The 22661-nt window shown below is 46.5% G+C and overlaps 3 protein-coding genes across 28 annotated transcripts in view; 1 reads left to right on the forward strand and 2 right to left on the reverse strand.

The window, feature by feature from the left end:
- LOC119464555 (serine/arginine-rich splicing factor 5) overlaps window positions 1-22661 on the forward strand; it is a 337955-nt gene that overhangs the window by 278569 nt on the left and 36725 nt on the right. The window lies entirely within an intron of this gene.
- Window positions 1-22661, reverse strand: part of LOC119464013 (protein sel-1 homolog 1-like) — a 398467-nt gene that overhangs the window by 251418 nt on the left and 124388 nt on the right. The window lies entirely within an intron of this gene.
- The window catches only part of LOC119464558 (kinesin-like protein KIF18A), a 45254-nt gene that overhangs the window by 4452 nt on the left and 18141 nt on the right, over window positions 1-22661 (reverse strand). The window contains exons 10-15 of one of the 2 annotated variants that reach the window (XM_037725574.2): window positions 20822-20896; window positions 15905-16027; window positions 14586-14816; window positions 12238-12400; window positions 7449-7643; window positions 6825-6929 (exon numbers count right to left, since the gene is read on the reverse strand). In XM_037725574.2, coding sequence (XP_037581502.1) covers window positions 6825-6929; window positions 7449-7643; window positions 12238-12400; window positions 14586-14816; window positions 15905-16027; window positions 20822-20896 — 892 coding nt within the window. Of the gene's footprint in view, window positions 1-6824; window positions 6930-7448; window positions 7644-12237; window positions 12401-14585; window positions 14817-15904; window positions 16058-20821; window positions 20897-22661 lie in introns of both variants that reach the window. The other variant, XM_037725573.2, reaches the window with a different exon arrangement.

Consider the following 22661-nt stretch of genomic DNA (forward strand, 5'->3'; position numbering starts at 1 on the left):
CTGGGTGGTACTGAATATAGCGCACTGTTTGAAGATGTCAGCAGTAAGGAAGATAGCGACGAGGCTAGCAGCGATGGTGACATAGAATGAGCTCGGCATCTTCAAATTTAATAAATGCTGTTTCATTTTGCGAATGCTGTCCTCGCTTTTTCGTTCGGCCTACATTCGAGGTAAGTTTTTTTTTTTTTTCGGACTTCGAACTTTTGGGGGGTCGGCTTAGAATCGGAGTCGGCCTAGATTCGAGTAAATACGGTAGGTGAAATGGCGAAAATAGAAGACTGCTGGCCAGATAGACCACACAAAGCCTTTCCAAAATGCCGCCATTAAATCCTCTGTCACTTCCCTGTGCATTGACACCGAACACACCAGCGCCTACACACGACATTATCACTGTGGCAAGACAGCGTGCTTTGCACAGAGTCAAGATGATAAATGCTGATGCAATACAGTTGAACCCACTTATAATCTCAGATATAACAATCTGTCAGTTATAACGACCACATTTCAGTGCATTTACGATTTTGTAACCCTGCCCATCCAAACTGCTTCCAGATATAACGCTTTTTAAATCGCCGTACTGTTACAACAAACGCTTCGAACACTGTCACGATAAAAAGAGTGCGCACACAAAAGTACCAAAGCAAGGAAGCACGGCCAAACCAGGCACATGGCAGCAGCGCATGCCCTGCTTCAGTCAAAGCACTTCGATGATACGGCCTTCGAGATGAGCGACTGCCGCGTGCGGATTTGAAAAGCTGCAAAGGTCGCGTCTTGGTGCTTTCAGGCTTGCCTCCAGGCTGGAGGCGTACAGCATAAACAGCATGGCGCGTGACGTGCACTGGTGCGGCATCAGACGCCACAATGGTGCACTGCCATTTGTGCGCAATTGTTCGTGCAGTAGCACGTGCATTACACCTATTTCAATGGTTCGGAATGACCAGCTATGTCCTTCCGCCATGGGAACAACGGCCACTGAAGTGTTCCAGTCGTTACTGTCGATATCTACGCAGCCAGAGTCAGCATGCTGCTGCCACATAATGTTGCGAAGGATCAGCGGTTACGTCGTTATCAGGAGATTGCAGTTCGGTGACGCTTCGTTTACACTTTGCTGATTGCCGATAACAGTCTACCTAACCGTCTGTCGCATTTTTCCTTTTGCCCGAAGCAAGACAAATAACGTAATTTTACGGCTCTTATGTAGCTAAACGTACAGTTGTAATGCGGTGAACACGATGTCAGAGACCTTCGCCGAATGGCAGCATGCCGCAGCAGTTTCCGAAGTTTACGTTCCAGCTAACTAGATGCGCAGAATACAGTCATGCCCTGCTGGTAGTAAAATATATCACAAGCACTCGAATAAAAAGTGATGGCTGCGCTTGTAGTTTCGAAATTACAGGTGATCGGAACCAGGCGGCATTTTGAAAAAGCTACGCGACGCCACATTTCTTAGGTGAATGTTTCTAACGTAGATTTGCAGCTAGGCACGTGAACGCACCCGGAACAAAAATGACACTGAAAATCAAGTTTTGGGACTAAAGTGCTGCCGAATTGTAACTGCAGATGCCAGCCTCAATGCGGTTATATTTTGAGTGTTTTTAAGGGCGAGTTCATATATAAGGATAGTGCCGTGAAGAGTGGTCGTTATATCAGTAGTAGTTCGAGTTCGTTCTAAATGGGTTCAACTGTATTTTAAGCCAGTTGTCCGAGCATAACTGCTTCAAGACATTCAAAAAGCTGACCCTTCTTTCAGCATCGTAATGAATTCCAGACAAATTCACTTCGAAAACCGAAAGTGAACTGTGGGAGAGCAATTGCCACGCCTTTAGCGGACTTCACTGAAGAATGCGGCATTTATGCCTCACCGTCACTCAAGCATGAAGCGAGTGTCCTTATCAAGCCGTGATCTCGCTAAAACCCTAAAGTTTCATAAAATTACTAGAGGGAACTGTTGCGCAAGAGTCTCCGGGAACTACAAGCAGGGTGGTTAAGCTAGCACGACAATGATGGTTAGTGCATGGATTTGCCTTGACTTCATCCTTCTGGCTTCGAACAGCTTCATGACTTTACGAACTGATCACTTTCGAGGAGTTACTGCATTATGAATAAATAAACACCATTATAATTCTCCGACACAGGACCTCTAGCATGGAAGCCAGATATTGAGACCATTATGCCACTGACAAGCGCAACTGCTGCAATTAGCAGCGGTTATGCATGTTAGCAAAGTCTTCTTGCAGGAGTGGAAGCAGGCTTTCCGACGTTTTGAAGCAAGGCTGGGAGCAGTAAATTGACCATTTTGGAGCAGATTTGGAGCAACAAATTGATAGTTTTGTATCAGGTAAAGTGAGTTTTGCAGCGGGTCACCATCCTAAGAACATTTAAATTAGCAAACGTTTTCTGTCAACAAATACAAATGCTAAGAGAGAAAACTATGTGCCAAGGTGAAATTTCTGTGGAACATTCTATGCTCTTCTTGCCAAGCAACTTAAATGTGATCAATCTATAGCTGTAGAGAACGAACAGTAATACAAGTTCTAGTAACAATTAGGACGAAAGCTCGACGCAATAGCAATAAAAATCTATATGTATGAGCACTAGACGCATGAAATACATAGCAAAAGCCAGTAGTACTTGCACTTGAGCATGAAGAAACAAGTACAAAGCAGCTCTAGAAGTAGCACAAGTAAATCACATGGGATGTAAAGCTACTTTGTACTTTATCAATAACTGGGAAAAAAAGAACACTGTCACACAACACTAGCACTGTGTCCACAGCACTTTGTCATACTTTACATGCCAGCTATGTGTCAGTCTAAAGAACTAGTGTTACTTAAAATGTAATTTCCAAACATAAATGTTTATCTGAGTGAAACAACGCACCTGATTACCTGCAGAAATACTGAAAGTTGAAAATTGTACTTTCAGGTACAAGGCACTATAAGTAGCCAATAAATTAAAATGCAAACATAAGATATGCGCAAGCACAGCTGGCTACTAAGTCCCACAATCACTATGGCCACAAAACTGCAGCCACATTTAAAACATCGCAACAAAAAGGCGGAAAGCAATACAGTGAATGGCCAAAACAATGAATGAACTATTTTATCGCTGCTAAGGGCTCAAATCGCCACAGGCACTTCCGACAAAGCTTCGAAGGCCTGCCAGTACACTCATGAGGCATATCAGCGCTGTCAGCGCATATCAACTGTCCCTTCCCACTTTTGTTATGCTTCACCGCGTAACACGGCTGTACTGAGGCAAAGCCGACTTTCGGGAACCGGCATTATGCAACACGTGCTTTCCGAGCTTCGAAGCCAATCCGCCTTTTTCATTTTCCTGTGCTGCCCTCTGCCGCACGCTACCGGAAACGTTTTTGTAGGGTGCCGGGGCTTTCGCCGGTTGATTTGTCAACCTGCGCCCTTGTTGAGTGCGTATCGGTTGTGGATTTCGTGGACCGCGAATAATTATTAATGGCTTCTGTGGTACAGCATGTCGTTATTGGAAGCCATGTAGCACTCACCAACTATATATATATATATAGGGTGAGCAGGCGTGATAGCGCTGTTTTGTTTATAGTGTGGCCTATAAAGGTACGCTGAGTACCCTCTGCCGGCGCGGCTGCTTTGGAGTTTGTTGTTGCTGACTCCTGCACTTACACCTCGCTTTTCTTTTAATTCTTTTTGCACATTCTTTAGACATTTTGCATAAATAAGAAGTTTTCGAGCGCGCAGCCTTCCGCGTCGGATTTAGCAAAGCGGTGCGCTTGTTTACATCGACATCTACAGCCACAGATCGTTGTTAGCGTCAAAAATATGGAAAAGGTGCATCGCTGATATGAAAAAAAAAAGTGAAAACGTCGAATAAAGCACACATACCTGCTCATATGAGCCGCGTTATTCCACCGTGAGACGAGTCAGTATGAGCGCCTGAGTTACTCAACGGCGACTGTGATCCAGTCACAAATATCGGGCTGTGAATTTATTACTGATTCTCGCTTTTCTTTAACTTCACCATACTTAGTTTGCGCGTGTCATAAAGCATTATTAGAGAAATATGTGCTCACATAAGCAATCATTTAAAGGCCGTGTTGTTCTCCCGCAAAAACGCGGATGCCATCGCTGACACCGTTGGTATATAACTGAGCGAGGCGGCTGTTTATGCTGCTGTACCGAATGTGAAGTCTCTTGTTTCGGGTTTGACGCAGAGATAAACAGTACATCTCAGGAATTAAGAAATGCGTGAGCATACCAACATGTACAAACCGACCCATCTACGTTGCGAATACGAGCGGCAGCCTACGGGAACGATGACCTACAGATGTTGGCACAGCCGTTGGGCACAGCGCTGTGTCGCCGCTTGCAGATTATTGTGTACGCGCCGTGCAAAGCGAAGAGTAGTTTATTTCAAATCGCTAAAAGCAGTTTCCTTCGTCCTAACTTGCTTACTTTTCAGTACAGGTCCACCGGTAGCGGGTGCACGAACTCGACGGAGCCAGGTCTAAGCTCCGCTGAAATCAACATTGGCTCAAACTTCATGTGCACGGCTTGAGAGGGTCAAAGCTTGCGCATTTCAACCTTCCAACTTCGTAGGCACGTTTTGACTCACTTTGAGCGCGATTATTTATATATACCAACGAAGGCGTTGCGGCTATCGCGTTGTGGGTTCGATGGCCTATCGCGCGGGTTTCAGTCGAACGATAGTATTGGCACGGTGATTTTATCGGTGCCGTCCACAAGAAAGCCCCTCGCAGTACCAAAACCACTCTTACGCTACGCACGCTTTCAGTGCTGCACTGACGTCGAGCTGCCAGCGGAGTTTCAATGTGGTACACGGCACAAATTGTCAGTAGCGTGCGTCCGAGCACTTTTTTTTTTTTTTTTTTTTTTCGGGGGACGTTTCCCCGAGATGGGCCGCACGACCGCGCGCGCGACCCTTCCAAAACGTTTTGCGACTAATCCGTCAGGGCAGGGCGCATGCGCCGTCGGGCCGTGAAAAAGGCGGATTGCGAGGATTACGAAGGCAGAGTCGGTGCCATTGCCGACATAGGCATGTTATTTCAATGAAAAACACCGCACCGAACGGCAAGAAGCTTAATAGCGAACATAGAAACAGCTAGGCCTAGCGTTGTCATGGTGGTGGCTACGGCTGCCAGTGTATCTGCATGCGAGAGCGCCTGTTCAATGCGGCAAGACAATCAAAACGGCGGCGGTGGTGGCTTTGATTAATGCCGTTTTCGACCTGCGGTCCCGGCACAAAATCCTGAAAATTGGACGGCGAAGGGTGCTTGCGTCCGAAATTTGAGACATTCTTTTAAAACACTGACTTTATGGGGTACATGGTGGTGCTGCGAAGTCATCCGAATTAACGGGCATGTCGGACACGGAGGCACCGCTTGAGAGCAGTTTTGGCGCAATAATGCCTTTTGGAGCAGGATGGCACGGGAAAAGCGGGTTGGCGCAGCGTGGTGCAAATGACGCAGCACTTTCACTCCTGTTATTGCCTCTTGCATCTAAAAAAAGAAGTATCGACTGCCAAGAAACTTGGGCCTCTGAAGGCAGCTAAAGAGAAATAGGGGCAGATAAGCGAAGCCACTCAGACGTCTGAAGCCACTAGCACGAAGACAAAAAAAATCCATGTAGTACCTCCCATCATTCTCATGGTGGCTGAACGATTGCAGCACCAGAATTCCCCGTAGTAGTTACTGTAGGAAACCTTATGGCTGAAACGCAGTGGGCTCACACGCTGGCTTCTTTTGGGCGCAGCACGTGGGCGGATCGTGCGTTCTCAAATGTGCTGATCATATTGCTCAAGGTCACGTTTAACACGCCATGACCACGTTGATGCGTCACTGATGCGTTACATTGATGGGACAGTGGCCTAAATGAGGGGGGAAAAAATGCGGGCTCCCAGCTCACCACTGCTGCACGAGGCCACAACGAAGTGGCAGACAGCAGCCAAGCAAGTGCACCCCAGCAGTGATAGAAAGGAAGCGAGGGGGGAGGGGGGGAAAGATAAGCGGGGAAGCACGTCCAGGGAGCGAGTCTTATCCCAGAGCATGGGGTACACACAGCTCCTACAGACTACCGACAACGAAATTGAGTGCAACAGTTCCGCGCACGCTTCATCTACAGTAGGATGTAACACTGCAGCAGGCCAGCTATCTTATTTTTCAACCCTTCCAAGATCAGATCGTTGCGATTGTGAGCAATGAAATGGGTGCGATCCAGAGTTTGTAGCGACATCTTGGGTACCGTGCCGACTGTGATGATTTGTGTAGTTAATATTTCAGCGGGCCACAATGGGGACAGGGGCGGCACAGATTTGTAATCACGGCCGTTCGGGAACATCTACTTCTGGTGGTTGTGGTGGTGCACCTAATTTTTCACAGCTAAGCTCTATTTCACAGCTATGTCGCAATTTTGCAGGATATTTTGGGTTCTATTAGGTGCTATTAAGACAGAAATAAACATTTCGGTAGTTATTTCAAAATATTTGGTGCTCTGAAATTAGTAATGAAATATTCTTGTCTGGAAATTTTTCAAATTTTCGTTAACCTGAAGCATTCGTTAATAAGTTGGCAGTAATGAGATTTCAGCAGCACGTGTGCTTGTAATGAATATAACGAAGGCATTTTCGTGCCTGATGCTACTGCTACCACGAGCTTCAACTATACTTCAATTAGTGTATTTCTTTGCACAACTGCAATAACCCCAATGAGGGATTGGCAGCATATATATATATATATATATATATTGAAGTGAATAAATGTCCGTCAGTGCTATTTATGCTATGCCATACCCCCACTCGAACAAGGCTAGACTCACCGAAATGGCCTCGGGGTGCCGAATTCTCTTTGTGCACTCCGGACGGACGGTACTTGGGGAACGGCCGTGTCACAGTCTTGGATGTCGACGGCTGTGGAGAGGATACTGGGAGGACAATACGAGCAAGAGTGTCATGGTAAACAATGAAGTCACTGGAACAGCAATGACGACACAGCAACACAGAAGCTTACAATGTCAATGTGACCAAGGAACAATCATAACCAACCCAGTATTCAGAGAGTCTTAAAGAAGTGCTAGCAAAATTTTCTTGTCAGCAAGCACTTTTTTTTTAAAGAACGGTCAGCACAGCGGCAAAAAATTATCTGAAACCTATAAAGAACTACCACTTTCTCGCGGTAACGAAATAGTTAAAAGGCGATGGAGGTACAGTCAAACCTCAATTCAACGAAATTCGCGATGTAACAAACTATTTTTATTTCCCAATCTTAGTTCCATTGAATTAACCAAACCTCCAATAAACGAAATCCGCGATACAACGAAGTTTTTCGCTACAAGTACAATTTCGTTATATTGAGGTTCGACTGTACCTAACAATAATATTGAGAGAAAACTAGGCACCACCCCTTCTGGGCAACATGGGAGCGAAGTGAAATTATGACTCACTTGGCTCGAACACTCTCAGCCTTGGAGTGTCGCTCACAAACGTCTCGTCTGCCGCGCCCATCTGCATCGGGCTCCAGGATGGCGGCATGGGCGCTGCAGACCCGATGGCCATGTCCGCACTACCACTGCGTCTGTGGCGGCGCGGATGCGGGGAGCCATTCGGGAACCGGACGAATGTGGCATCGCCCGTGTAGTCTGATCCAAAGCCGGAGCCAACAAAAGAGGTACATGAGCAGAGGGCATCTAAAGAAGGCATGGAGTTAACAATTCTACAGGGAAAGCTCCCCATAGTGCCCATGCATTGAAATCGGTAACCTTAACCCTTTCAGACGCTGTGTACACAATTGTATACACCAAGATAGTGCATCAACAGCAATATCACTGATAAAAGTAATGATATTCCAAATGTGTCGCATATATCTTGAAACAGTTATGATTATAATTGCGCTTTAATTTCGGATAACATGAGCAAAATGTTTTAGTAAAATGAGTGGGAAGGTAGATGGTTACATGTTATTTCTCGGTGTCAGTATGTCGCTGCATGTACAGGGTTCCCTTCTTTCATTGTTTTTCACGATGTCATCCACCAGGCACAATTTTCATGTGGCTGGATAAGTGTTTTTCAAGCTTTTCAATACACCAAATATTTGACTTTCTCATATTTGATGCTCCTGCAACAAGTTTTCTCGTGGAGTCCACATTCTGTAAACTTGATGAAACTAACTAAAGAATTGAAAATTCTGAATTTTTTTCTGCAGCTGTACACTCTCTAAGATTCTGAAGATGCAAGAAATTTGGTGAAATTTTCAATCAACAGGATAAAGTGGCATCTGAAAGGATTAAGGCCGCTGCCATGCAGGTGTGCAGGAGCAGACGACGATAAGCAACGACGACTAGACGCACCATCAATGTGATCCCGAGCCTCCCTCATTATGATGGCGCCATCTAGTTGAGGCGCCTGCAAATGCACTCTTTCATGCACCGCACATTTTACGTCAAAATTTGATCAATAGCCATTGGATCATAGTGAAAAATATAAGGAGTGAGCTTTACACAATGTCCACGCATACTTGCTACATGCAAATGCTTGTTTCCGCATTACATTTTGCACATTTTTAGCGTTTCGGAAATGAAGTAGCAACATGGCGACACCTTTGCAGTGGCCACTTTTTTCACCCAGTCTAAGTGACACCAAAAGAGCAATGCAGATTCAGTTTTACACTGCTTCGCGCATTGAAAGTGGTTTGTTATATCAGAACAAGAGATAAGTTCAAGAGGAAGATGGAGGCTCAAAATTAAAATTATGAGGCACGCCATTGTAGGAAACTCCGATTAATTTTGACTGCAGGGGGTTCTTTGACGTGCACTTAAATCGAAGTATGTTAGCACTTATGCAATTGTCATTTGAGCCTTCTGTCGCCATTTTGTGATGTCAGCAGCAATGTCGCGCCACTTTCATTACGAAAGTGGCATTCAAAAAGTTATTTTAGGTGCTATGCTAACGATCACAGTTGCTGTCGTGTTTTCAGCTTGTTTGTCTGGCGATACATGCAAGAGAACGACTGGTAATGTATTCAGTCTAGTTGTGGGCCACCATCGCGTTTCATGATGGTTGCGGAGTCATCACAAAATGCGGCATATCAAACGCAATGGAAGGCAGAGAGAACATTCATTCTGTGAGATGAAATCTGCAGACTTATCCGAGTGCCAAAATGAGAGGTACGCCACATTTCTCGTAACAGAATCGGGTGCACCTTACAACCTGTTAAATACAATCAAATAGAGCAGCAGCACATAATTTTTTTTTGTTTCCAATTAAACCTGCCAGATAGCTTCGACCAATTCTATCAATCCTATCAAGGATAAAACTAACAAAGCCAACTGTATGACTAGAAAAAACAGAGGCTAAGTTTTTTTTTTTTAGTTTTGCATCGAAATCTCAGTGCTACATCTCAAGTGACAGGATGAATTTCAACATTTTTTGACTTGCAAGGTACTGCCTATGGTATTTCTTAATTTAAATGCAATACAGTGGGTGCCCTTTACAATGGATCCACATACAACATGTTTTTGGATACAACAAACAATTCTAATTAAGTTGGTCTCCCTATATCATGGGTTCTCAAAGTGGGTTCCGTGGAACCCAGGGGTTCCTGGTCGGGGCCTCTACTCGGGGTTCCGCGAGCCACTGATAAATTTTTCCTGGTCCCCCGCTCGACAAGTGGCTAAAACGGCGAACACGAGGTGCGCTCGGTCCAAAGAACCTCCCTTACCCATGCCCGAGTGTCAAAAAGCACGTCACAGTGCATAACAGCATCGCGCGAACTGCGCAATAAATGCGCGAGCAGCTTGTAGCCGCCCAACCTCTGAGAATGTGCAATGCGCCTAAGCTTTCGCACTTGAATCTCGGAGGCCATAACTAACCACCACGCGCATTTCTCCTATTTGTAGATAGGGTAGGTGCCGACAGCGTGCACACTGACGTATACGTTGGAGAAATACAAAAATGTAAAAAAAAAAAAAAACGCACAGAGCACCGCAACAGCGTGCCGCAGAAGAGCAAAAACTGCGATAGCATCCAGTGGAAATGAAGCAGCGCAGTCCGCATCGCCGTGGTCCTCAGCAGTAATCGTACACGCACGTGACTGGTAGCCACGGCGGAGCACTTCGTTTATCGCCGCGCGTAACACCGCGTTAGCGGCTAGCCGCGCGCCTTCATAAGTGCGTAGTCGCCATCTATGAACATGTCGATAACCACCGCAGTTTCGTCCGCAGCGGTTGGGGCAAATAGTAGTCTCATTTTAACTGTGTGCGTGCGTCGGCTGCGTGCCTTCACAACTGCGTAGTCACCATCCATGATAGCACCGATAGCGACCGCGGTTTCGTCCACACTTCTTGCAGTAAACGGTAGTTTCGTTTTGACTTGGTGCGTGCGTCAGCCGCCTGCCTTCTCAACCGCAAGGCCGCGGTTTCGTCCATAGTGGTTGCCGCAAGCAGCAGTTTTGCTTTAACTCAGTGCAAAGCTGTCGAAGTGCACCAGCTACATCGCGATGGACGGACAATTGTTGGCAAGCAGCCGACTGGTGAAAAATAATCAAGATGTGCGTGCGTAGGTGCAAAGCGCGCCTCAGATGAAGACGCGTGCCGTGAAGGATGTCGCGAGGCCTTCGCCGCTGCTAGCGTTAATTAGTCATGAAATGAGAATTTCAGCTTCTGCGCTGGTCTTGTGCTAAATAGAAACAAGATTTGCTGATTCATTGAGTAAATAAAAGCGTGTTGACGTAGTTGAGCATTAGTTTATTGTTTTCTTGATACCCTTGTGATATGGCGATTTATTAGACAATGATGTCTCACGCAATCGAGGCAGTCCACAGAACGCTGATGGCACGCGCACAGCGACAGACACAAGAGCACTTCTTCCTCTTCTTCACTACACCCTCGATAATTTGGCATTCGATTAAGTAGGACATTTTAATTCGGCTAATTCAGGGGGGGGGAGGTTCCTTGACACTTTATGGAGCTTAGTAGGGTTCCCTGGAATGAAAGTGCTTGAAAACCCCTGCCCTATATTATCCATGCAACAAAGTTCGCTTTTAACAGACCCGGCTATAACAGACTAATGACTACAACAGACAAATTTTTGGGGCAAATTTTGTCCAGCTGATGTAAATACAACAGTTTGCCGCAGCGATGCGTGCCTGTGGTAGTGCACTGCATGCAACTATTTCCGGCCACTTGCTGAATGCGCGAAAATGCACTCATACTTACAGAACAAACACACTAGCAGCAAGCTTCCCACAATGAAACTTTGGCAAGGCCTCGCCAGGTAATAAAGTGTTTTAAGATCAACCACGCAAGCGGCTCAACGCCGCCCAAGTGCCTAAGGTGCGCTAGGCCTAATCAGCTTGACCCCCCTTGAAGGCATAACGCATGGCGTTTCAAAAGCTGCTGACAATCGCAGAATTCATTACTTTGAAAAGGCTTTATGTCTCATCACTTCGGTTCACACGAAAAAAGATAGGCTGCTTTTCGCTGCGTCCAGACTGAAACACGCAATGTGGTCAAGCTGTCTCGCATAGCATAGTGGCTGCCAGACGCAAGCTCCGAGTTGAACTTGTCATATATCGCAGCTCTCATTCGTGACATGACAGCCACTTGCCACAAAAGATAAAATTGAGACATCAGTTTATTCTACTGACCAGTTTTGTGTGAAGACAAAACTGTAGTCAATGTATCACTGGCAGCGGCGACGCACTCAGTATGGCAGAAAGCTGGCTGTCCAGCTCGTTGCCGTCGTGGCGGCCTAGCAGTTGTGTGGGTGTTTATAAGCTGTAGTGCGGAGAACTGCCAGATTTCAACAACCGTCATTGGAAAAGGCAGACATCAAGTTGCTGTTCCACGTGGTTGCACAATTACCGCATAAGCCAGTTTATTATTTACTTTAATTTCGAGGCTTTCGTCGTTCTTACGATTGCCTTTGGCTTATACAGTGGTATATTCGAAGTTCCGCCATTTCACAACATACCGCAGCCTTAATTTTAAATACAACGAACTTTGGATATAACAGACCTTTCTCGTTGGATCATTACAGTTCATAGCAACGAGCATCGGCTGCATAGCCCTTCCTGATCATTGAACAATGAACTGGAACTTCACAATGCTGTCGCCACCGCTCTTTTGTTCCTGCGTCTATGCCGGCTCTTTCCTGTCCCTCAGAGGGAGCTGTCGCTTTGGGGCCGCAATGCAGACAAAACCTACAACTGCCCCCCTCCCCCAGAAAACCCCTCACCTTCAAATGCTTCCTCCAGGTTGCCGGACGGTAATGCGGCAGACTTTCGCCGCACCGTGGTCGCCAGCCGCCAGTGGGGTGTGTGCAGCAGACTCGCAATGTCCAATGGACCGTCCGTCGCCTCCTCCTGCTCGTCAGCCCATTTGACACCAGGGCCCTTGGCCTGGCAAGCAGAGACAAACACATGAGAAGGTGAGAGACAACTAACTTGAGCTGCAGCTGTTGGCTGAAGCACATTCAGCCTAAGCTGACAAAAAGAAAAAGGAAGAAAGAAGCCACCCTTTCATACATAGCAGTCAGCACTGTGGAAGCTACGCAAGTAGCGCAGAAGACTCACTTCACGCATTTCCCAGTGCAGTTGTTTTTCTGACTTGCGACACTCTTTACAGAATAACTTTATATGTTAGAACTTGTTGACGCAAGTGTATCTCAAATGACGTAACATTTGCGTACCTTGGTGCCTCCAGTATGTGGCACAAGTGATGCGCTGTGGCTGCCTAGTAGTTGATACATGTCACTACACTCAAACGTTTAGTGGCCAAAAAGTTCAGCTCTCCGATAACTTTCATGTAATATGTCATATTTTGAGATACAAACCTATGAGACAATTTTACATCAAACTGTAAGACACATACCTACATCTTTATTTGATATGCCACGCTATTTTTTGGTCAAGGATCCGAATAGTGAGGAAGGTGTGCGTAGCCTTTCTAGCACTGCCTGCTATGTATGAAATGGCGTACAGTCAGCGTCTGAATTTTCGGACTCCCTAGGGGCCACGAAAACATCCAAAAAATCGGGCAGTCCGAAAAAAAAAAAAAAACATGAATGCATGCCTTTTACTGCCCCCAAGGGCTCAAATCGCCACAGGCACATCCGAAATAGCTCTCAAGGCCTGCCAGTACACTTATTAGGCTTATCGGTGCTCGTACTGCGCTAGGAAATAGCAGATTCACGCGTGTGCACCTGCTGAAATACATACCGTGTCCCATGACAATTGCCCCTTCCCACTCTTGGTATGCTTCACCGCAATAGTTCGCATATGCTTCTTTGCATAACACTGCTGTATTGAGGCGAAGCTGACTTCTGGGAACCAGCATTACGCAACGCGCCGTGCTTTCCAAGACATTGGCAAGGATTACAAAGGCGGAGTTGGCACCATTGCTAACAGTGGCGAATTGTTTCGATGAAAAACATGGCACCGAACAGAAAGAACCTTGGCAGCGAACGTCGAAGTAGCTAGGACTTGCGTTGGCGTGGTGGTGGCTGCAGCTGCCAGCGGATCTGCGTGCGAGAGCGCCGGTTCGAGGAGGCCAGATAACCAAAATGGCAGAGGTGGTGGCTACTATTAACTCTTTCCGTACCGCGACCATTGGGCATGGTTAGCCCCGATGGTTTGAAACGCCGCTTTCGGGACCTACCGCGCCGCTCACAGACATACGGCACTATCGGACGTGAAAGAGGAGGAACTATATTTTAGTTTTCCAAGCATTTCGCTTTTTCTCCACCAGGCGGTGATTTTTAAACGCGCTCTGAAGTTTCGCAATCGTCAATGCAGAAGGCATAAATGTCCAGCTCCGGAAACAGCGCGAGCGCTTCGGGAGATCACAGATATCTCGATTCCGCTGCCTCTGCGGCTGATCTTATCGCTACATCGAATAGCAGCGAGTCAGAGGACGCTGACTTTTCATCGGACTTTGAGTCTGAAAGCAGCGACGACGCAAACCAGCCCGGAACATCGGCGGCCGCAGCCCATCACACCCAACTGTAATGCTTGCAGTTAAATTTTTGTAGCGAAATATCCGTTCAATGAAAAATATTGATTTTTCGGAGATAGTGCCTACTCGACGGCAATACATTTTGTATATCTCACAATTTTTGTAACATTCTTTTCTTAGTAGATACCGAGCGTGTCTTTAAAAACTTTGTTCAATTTTATCGCACTATCTTGATTTTAACAATTTATATTTTTTTATGACATAAATCTCGTTAATGAAACATGCGTAAAAAGTGCATTCATTTTGCGTTCTGTTTATGTGATACATTAAATATTGAGTGCAGTAGTTCCTTCAGAAAAAAACATCTACCGTAACATACAAAAAACACCTATTTTCCCCATGGTGGGGAAAGAGTTAATGTCGTTCCGACCTGCGGTCATGGCAAAGAGTCCAAAAAATCGGACGGCAAAGGTTTTTTGTGTCTGAAATTTCGGACGTTCATATAACATTGACTATGGGGTACATGGCGGTGCCGTGAAGGCATCCGAATTATCAGGCATGTCCGGAAAATCTGTCGCTGACTGTACCGTGAACCCACTAGCCCAGCAGCAAGCCTTGCTTAGTAATCACCTTTTTCACAACGGCTGCATAAGCATCGCGCTGGTCCGAGCTGCAGCAGTTGCGCGCCTCAAGAATGACGTAGAGACTGCGCAGGTGCGGGATGGCGACGCTGTTGAGGCTCTCCCAGTGATTGCACTTCTGGCCCAGCAGCTCGGCAAGCTGGGCAAACATCTGCTGCTGACCCTGGGTCTCGGCCTGCTCGACCAGTGGCTCCAGTGCAGCTATCTCCGCTTCCACAGCCTGCACAAGGACAGACAAGAAAAAAAAACGAGGTGTGTATTATGTGGTGGCAGAAGGCACAATAAAAATAATCAGCTTGTTCGAGTTATTCTGCTACACGACGACAGCCTTTACCAGCAATTTGTGGTATAGGTGGCATGCCTAACACACGGTCGTTACGTATTTTAGGCTTCACAATCACTTCCGGTGCAAGCAGCTTGCGAAACCATAACCTTGGTGAAGTGTTTTTGTTACTCAGAGGCAAACGTGTATACCCGTGTGTACGACTTGAGGTTTTACTGGCATGCCATTGCAATCTCCAACACCATGCACGTGTGATAATTAGTAACTTCTGCAAGCCACTACTGTTCTAGTACTAGTTACTGCCCTGCAAACAATGACATTGTCCCTGCATCCAACTGGATCGCAATAGCAATGACATATTACACAATGTAGGTCATGTAAATCCAGCGTGCTTTAATGGTATCGGCTGTGCTGAGGCATGCTCTTTAGCAGGTTTTGCTGCACTGTGCTTTCAGGCCCATTAAAGGGCATCGTTATATCGTTAAAGGGCATCCCTTTAAAAAAAACGCCTAATCTTGCACTCGGCCTAGCAACGCTTGAAACAGCACAGCTGGGCGATCGTAGCCCAGTATTTTCCGGAAGTGCGTGCAAACTTTTCATCTTATTACTTATGAAAATGATAATTTCTTTTCACACGTCTTCGACTTACGGCCGTCACTGCACGTTGCATAGTGCAGCTTGCAACACTGACACCGCGTTCCAGGAGACCCCCTCCGTGAATGCATCTCTCTCGCTTTCACAGCGCGCAAAACCTCTTCACCTCGCAGAGCACGAGCAAACGAACGCGCCAGCTGTGGACGAAGACGACACTCGAACGCAATTATATGGTTCGCATAAGTGCACGTTCTGCAAGCGTGGCTCTATAGCTTAGTGGTTACGAAGCTCGCTTTGGGACCGGGGTATGCGGGTTCGATACCCGCCTCGGCAAGAAAATTTATTTTATTTTCTTTCTTGGTAGTGTCTTGCTACGCACCACAAATTACGGCTGGCTTAAACAGCTTCGCTGTTAATAACTGCACACTCACCTCCAAGCAGCCAGCTGCAGAGGCCTCTGCAAGAAGGTCCTCACCACACTCGAAGTTCCGCCGCCGCTCATTGTGCAGAGCCTCCAGCTTCTCTTTGGCATCTCGGCGTATGGCTGCTTGCGACTGCATGAAATGGTGAAGTTTCTCGGACTCCTGGTTATAAAAGAAAAAAAATGAGAAAGGAAAGGCAACTGTGAGAAACACTGCAGAGGGGCAAATCTCTGTAGGAAGAAAAATAGGGAGTGTCATGCAACAGCCTCCACTCCCATGTAACAGCCTCCAAGCAGTCAAAAAACAAAAAAGAGCAATCATGGGAAAAGCACCCAAGCATGACGTGATGGTCAGTGGTTGTCCCTAGCCACTCCACGCAACTGCACTGGGTTTGTCGTCTGTCTGCTGTGCCGCTCTGAACTGCTAGTGTCGCTGTTACCATGGCAACAATGTTTCCAGACATCAAGAGAAGCAAAGGCATAAAGTGCACATGGTCAAGTGACAGGGGGCTAGAGAAAGCAGTGGCAACTCCGGCAGCATTTGAACCTACCAGCAACCAAGCTGCGCACGGCATGCCATTTCTACAACACTCGATGCGATTACTCTAGGAGTGACTGCTGAGAGAGAACAGTGTCGGAGGAGATTGCCCAGGGGTGGAACTAATGCAGTTTGTCTTGGAGCACTCCTGGGAGTAGGTAGATAGCTTTTTTTGGAGCAGGCTGGGAGCAACTAAAATACCGTTTTAGAAGAGATAGAAGGGGCATATCAGGGTTTATTTTGCATTACAGGAGCATGTACGATATCTTAAAACGTTGAACCTGATAACATTGCTGCAAAAAGAGGCTCGATCACCTTGCACCATTTGATGTACATAAGGAACACTGGTGTGCTAGGCACTGGACCAATTTTAATGAAATTTGTTGCATTTGTGAAAGAAAGTTAAATTCTCGTGACTGTTGGAAGCAGAATTTTGACTTTATGCCTGGATTTTTTCAAAGGAATTTTCAACAATTGGTAAGATAAAAAAAATAGAAGCACGACACTTACAAATTTGTAGCTCTGCCCCAAAAACATATCACAGTTCTGCAAACTGCACACGTTAGAACATCCAAAGCGAACAAATTTTATTTATTAATCTATCTTATGTGAAGTTCTTACATTGTTTGCGAAGGTTTGGCAAAAGTCACACACATAACGGTATAATGCAGAGCAGTGTATTATACATAAATTTTGTTTGCTTTAGATGCACTATTACAGTGGAATCTCGAATACGAATCGCACGGGGTCACGAAAAATATTCGTATTAGCCGAAATTCTTATCATCGAAACAATTAAAACTAGCTAAATTAAAGAGTCAGAGGTGAACTCATTCAGGCACACGCACGAAAACAGCATTTACAGTATAGACCACTTATAACGTAACCATTTATAGTGCAGAACTGGCTACAACGCGGCCTTTTCCGACTCCCGTTTACCCTCCCATAGAACTACATGTATACGCATACCGCTTAGTGTCCCGCGGTTTCCGCGGGAAAATCTCGCCGACAAGGGCGGTAGCGAGCACGCTTCTCAACGAGGTGTGCCCACCGATGGGAGACGAGATCAATGAGGGCGATGCAGAGGAGGAGCATGAGACGTGGTGCACGACTCGAAGGGCGATTAAATCGTCGCCGCGCACCGTATGTGCGAGTGAAAGCGCGCCTTCACGGAGAGCGAACGCACAGCGGAGAGCAAACGCAACTTCCGTCGCGCGAAAGGCCGTGCGGGTATGGGAGGGAGGGGGGGGCAACGCTGTGCTGCGGCACCAAATGCAACCGGGCGCAAGGGTAACTGGCGACACAATCTCCCACGCGAAAGGAGCAAAGCGAGAAGGCACTGTGGGAGGGAGGGAGGGGGGGGGGGGCAGGGGCGGCTTCTACTCTGCCAACAAATGCGTTCTTGTGCTTTGCACCCGTGCCGGCTGTCGGTGTTGTCGCGCGCACCGCATCTTGAAAGCGATCTCCACATGGCTCTGACCTTTGTATGCGCTGTGCTTACGCCGCTCAGGCTCAGTTTCCGTTGAAGCGATAGACCGCACGAATCTTCGCTCGCTGCGGCGGCTGCGCTTCCCCACGAAAGCACAAAAGCAACAAAAGCGTCACCGCTTCAAACTCTTCACGCCCAGTCGCGGCCTCCGCGCTGTCCGGCGCCGCATCCGCGCCTCCGCACCAAAAGAGAAGGGGAGAAAGCACGTGACTGCGTGCTGTTCTCTTTCGCGGCCGTCGGTGGGGCAGCGCTTATTTGTATCAACCGACGCGGGTCGAAAATCGATTCATAACCGTTCTCTAGCAAATAATGGGGCTCGGCCGGGACCACAGAAAAATTTGTATTATCCGGAAATTCGTATTAAACGTGATCGTATCATCGAGATTCCACTGTAGATGGAATTTACAGAATTGTGACATTGTTACGGATGAGATGGTTTTATAAACAAGATGATCGAGGGGGCGTAGAGACGATATCGCATGCAGTCAGGCATCTTCTAACACACGTAACAATATTGTTTTTCATGGTCGATTTAGAAAGTTGTAAACTACATAGTTTCGTTTTCTGAGCAGTTGCTATGTTCGACAATTTTTATAGAGTGATCCATGGCCTAAATCAAAAATCTGCTTCCACCCATCCCTAGATTTAAACTTAATCTTTTGTGTGCAACAAATCTCAAATTTGGTGCAGTGGTTGCCGCGAAAAACGATTTCTCCTTTCCCATGCATTTAGATAGGAGTCAACGAGCTAAAGCTTCCTTTTAAGCCCTACAATGTCGTAACTCTTACACGCGCACTCTACAAGCTGAGCCACTACACCTGTTTATACCACTTCGCGATCGCGACAAAAACAAGTAATGAAAACATGCGAACGCATAGAAAAGGCTAAAGGCCTACCACTTGCTTCCGACCGCTTCCGACGCAGCATAGCTAGCTACACGCTAGCTGGTGCGCTCAAAACTACCCTTACACTTTCGCGATTGTACGCTTAGTTGCGGTTATACGAAATACTAGAAGAATAGTATTTCCTTCTGGCCATTTTTCAGTCCTTGAACTTCCCGGTGCTACCGGCAATGATAGTCGCCGCCAACTTCCCCAACCACCGAGCCTGAAAAAAATGGCTAGAGCCAAATCGTAGCCAGAGGTGCAGCTAGCCAAACAGAAGACGAGCTTGCCTAGTGAATGAAACCGAAACTAGCCAAAGTGGACATATTTGTAGCAAAATTTCCTGTATGGTGCAGTGCGGCACAGGGCTTCATCTTTGGCGCAATTGGCAGGCGATGGAGCAGGAATTCCTCTCTTGTTGCCTTGCGAAGGCCAACTGCACACGATTGTTGTGCTCCCTGCTAAGATTTTTAATTTTTATTTACTACTCAGAAACCTAGGGGGGGGGGGGGGGGAGATACACACGTGACTAAGAATCTTTTTTCCCCCCGATACGACGATTCCACTAATTTCCATTGTAAATGCATCACTTGTGCATTTTGGATGCATTAATGAAACTTACACGAGTCAGCGACATCCTACTGCGATTGCCAAGCTTTCTAAGGACAAAGAAATGCGCAGCTCACTGCTGTCAAACGATGCGCTCGTTAGGGAGTTAAACAGCCAAACGCATTTGCCAAGCCCACACCAGTCAACATCGCGGGTGTCAGCGATACCACGCTGCGCAAGTTTCACCGGTCGAAAGAATGAATGTTACGGAAAAGCGGTAAACCGCATGAGCGAATCTGATGACGGCGCAAACCGCACCATAAACACGGCTGTTCACGTTTCATTGGACACCGACAGCACTTATGGTTTCGGCGAACAGTGCAACAATACTTGCCGTAAACTGCAATAATTTAACTTCCATTTTCGCTTGTTTTCTCGCTTTCAAATATAAGAACCAGAACAGAAGCGAAAATACATCATTATAGGGGGATCGCACAGTGCAGTCAAACTAGATGTGTGCACCTGTCAATGGTGATTACCGGACGGTGCGCACTATACCTTCACTTATGCTTGGGCCACGCGCTCCGCGGTTCACATTTCATTTGACGCCGATGGCACTTTCTTTGCATCCCTGTCAGGTACGGTTCAATGAGGTTCCACTGTACATTTGTACAGCGGAACCTGTACATTTGTTCCACTGTACATTCCTCAGAGTGGCACATCCACTGAGGAATTGGCAAAGAATGGATGCATACCCAGTGGCCAAAGTTGTCTACCTGGCCTCACCGCAGCAATTTGTCTATTTGTGCACATAGCCCAAGTGGTGACGAATGCCCAACATCAGAAAAGAAGCGAAGCTTCCCGTAATGAACAAAAAAGAAAAACTCGGTTCTAATCTTTCCTGCTGATCACCCAAGGCATGGCAAAGGAGTTTGCTCCTCGCCAGAGTGTGGCTGCGACAGCTGGCTGTCGACCCTCTGACCTTATGCACCGCAGCAGAATACCATAGCCACTGCAGAAGTGTGCATAAGGTTGTATGCGCTCCTGTTGGCACTTGGGCTCCTTAGCACTCTCCCCGCACATTGCAGTTATGGTTTGGCCGTCCCCTAGTCCGTTACCAACTTCTAAATTAATTGACATAAGTAAATTCCACGCTTTTACATGCCAAAAGCACTAGTACAATATAATAATGAGGCATGCCATAGCGAAGGGCAGTGGCTTTCATTTGGCCACCTGGGGTTCTTAAATCTAAGTACATGAGCACTTGTGCATTTTTGGCCCCATCGAAACGCAGCTGCCGTAGTCGGGATTCGAACCCGCAGCCTCGAGCCGCGCAGCACAATGCCATAGCCACTGGGCTTAAACGTGGCGGGTGCTACCAAATTCTAATCCCACGACTAGGGACGAGGTTTTCTAGCTCACTAGGGTTTTCAGTGGAAGCACCAAACGTCACTTTACACGTGCTCACCTTCGCGGCGTCTTCGCTGCAGCCCTGCAGGACCTTGACAGTTTTTGTGACTTGCTGCTTCCAGTTCTCTTTGACCTGCAATATCACCAGCGATGTCAATTTCGCTTTCAATACTGGCGTCCCATATGACCTCACAAACCAAACTACGTCAAATCTGTTGTGCGCAAACCCACAACGCGGAGGATAGTTCACAAAAACTTGAAGGAGGCTTAAAGCTTTGCCTTTAAGAGTGGAACGCGATGGCATTCAAAGATCCCCGACTGTTTGTCACGCTTCCCGGCAACTGTAGCTTATGTAATGGTAATATTTACCTGAAAATGCTGGCAGCGAAAGCTATGCCCGAAAGTAGGCCGATCCCGGTGGCAGTGCAGCACAGAGCAATGGCTCATACCCCCGGTAAGGCAGAGAGGCTACAAGCAACGACTCGTGGCAAGCGACAAGGGGGTTTGCGTTTTAGTTTCCGCATAACAGAAGTATGTTTTCTCGTACATTCAAATTACACTCCGACACTATCATGTCTGTAGGTTGTGTGCAAGTCGTACTTTGTGAATTTTCTGACGCATTCTACTTTGAGAAATCCAACACATACCTATGTGCCGCGCGGAGGGCCTACGTGGTTCGGGATTATTTTTTATGACGGACAACACCGCCAACGCAGACACCAGATCTTCTGTGACACAGAGCCCTTAACATTATCGCGTTAAGAGGGATAAATGTCATCCACCCTAGAGTGGCAAGAAGCTACAAAGGAAACCCACATGGGTTTCACAGAAAGAAAGTTTTGCTGTGAAGAGTTGTTTGCTAATTTAGTACGAAAATTTATTGTGCCTAACCCAGGAGCAAACAGGTAAAAATTTCAAGATATCCTCGACCTTACGGGTTCCCACAGAAGTTATTTTTCACACTGGTTGTCACCGTGCTCCGAGTTGTTAAGTTGCTCTCGTTCTGCAATATGCTAGCCTCGTGGTTATATCGGGTGGTAGAGCTACCACCCTAGAATGACATTGGTCCCAAATCGGATCCCCAGAAGAGGACAATTTTTTTTTTTTCACGTGCAAATTTTCTTGAGAAACCCATTTTGTTTTAGCGTTGTGCTATTACCCCAGTTGAACAACAATTTTTTTTAGTTTCAGGAATCTTGTTAACTGGAACACTGAGATCCAAGAAAAAATATATTTTATAAAAAACAAAGAAGGGCTTGTGCTCGCTGATCAAGCCAAAGTTACCCGACGTATCAGGAACAATACAGGTTTCTCGTTCACAATACCGTAGACAAGAGGTGGTTGTACGCCGCACATGATGTAACAATTGGGGGAAAAAACTTTGGGTTTGGTGCCATCCATCTGGTTAATGGTATCGGGTGCTGCCTTTATAAGAAAATTTATTAACCTCTTTGCATCAGTGATCGCCAAAGAGAGAAACATGAGATTGTTCCACTCAATGACATGTTCGCAATTGGCTGCATGCTCTGCAAGTGCATTGGACAGGTGACTTTTTTCGACATTAGAATTTATCAGTGTCAACAAAGTAGCTGTAGTTAGTCTGTGCAGAAACTTTTTTAAATAACGTGAGAGCAATTTTCATTTTCTAAGCTGACCTTTTACAATGACAAGCTTGTTGCAGAACTTGATTGAAAAGACGTGTGCAACACACTGACTTGGAAAAAAGAACCTCGGTTTCAAGCACGTATGGGATGCTGATGCATTACCAATGTAGTACCTTCGTTTGTCAGTTGCGAATTGAGGATGTGCTTTTCAATCTTCGAGGCCAAAAGTAGAAAATGCGTACTGATACTATACCAAATTCGCAAGAATCTACCGTGAATGTTTATTCCGAGAAA

Source organism: Dermacentor silvarum, chromosome 9, assembly GCF_013339745.2.
Source record: "Dermacentor silvarum isolate Dsil-2018 chromosome 9, BIME_Dsil_1.4, whole genome shotgun sequence".
Classification (NCBI taxonomy): Eukaryota; Metazoa; Arthropoda; class Arachnida; order Ixodida; family Ixodidae; genus Dermacentor; species Dermacentor silvarum.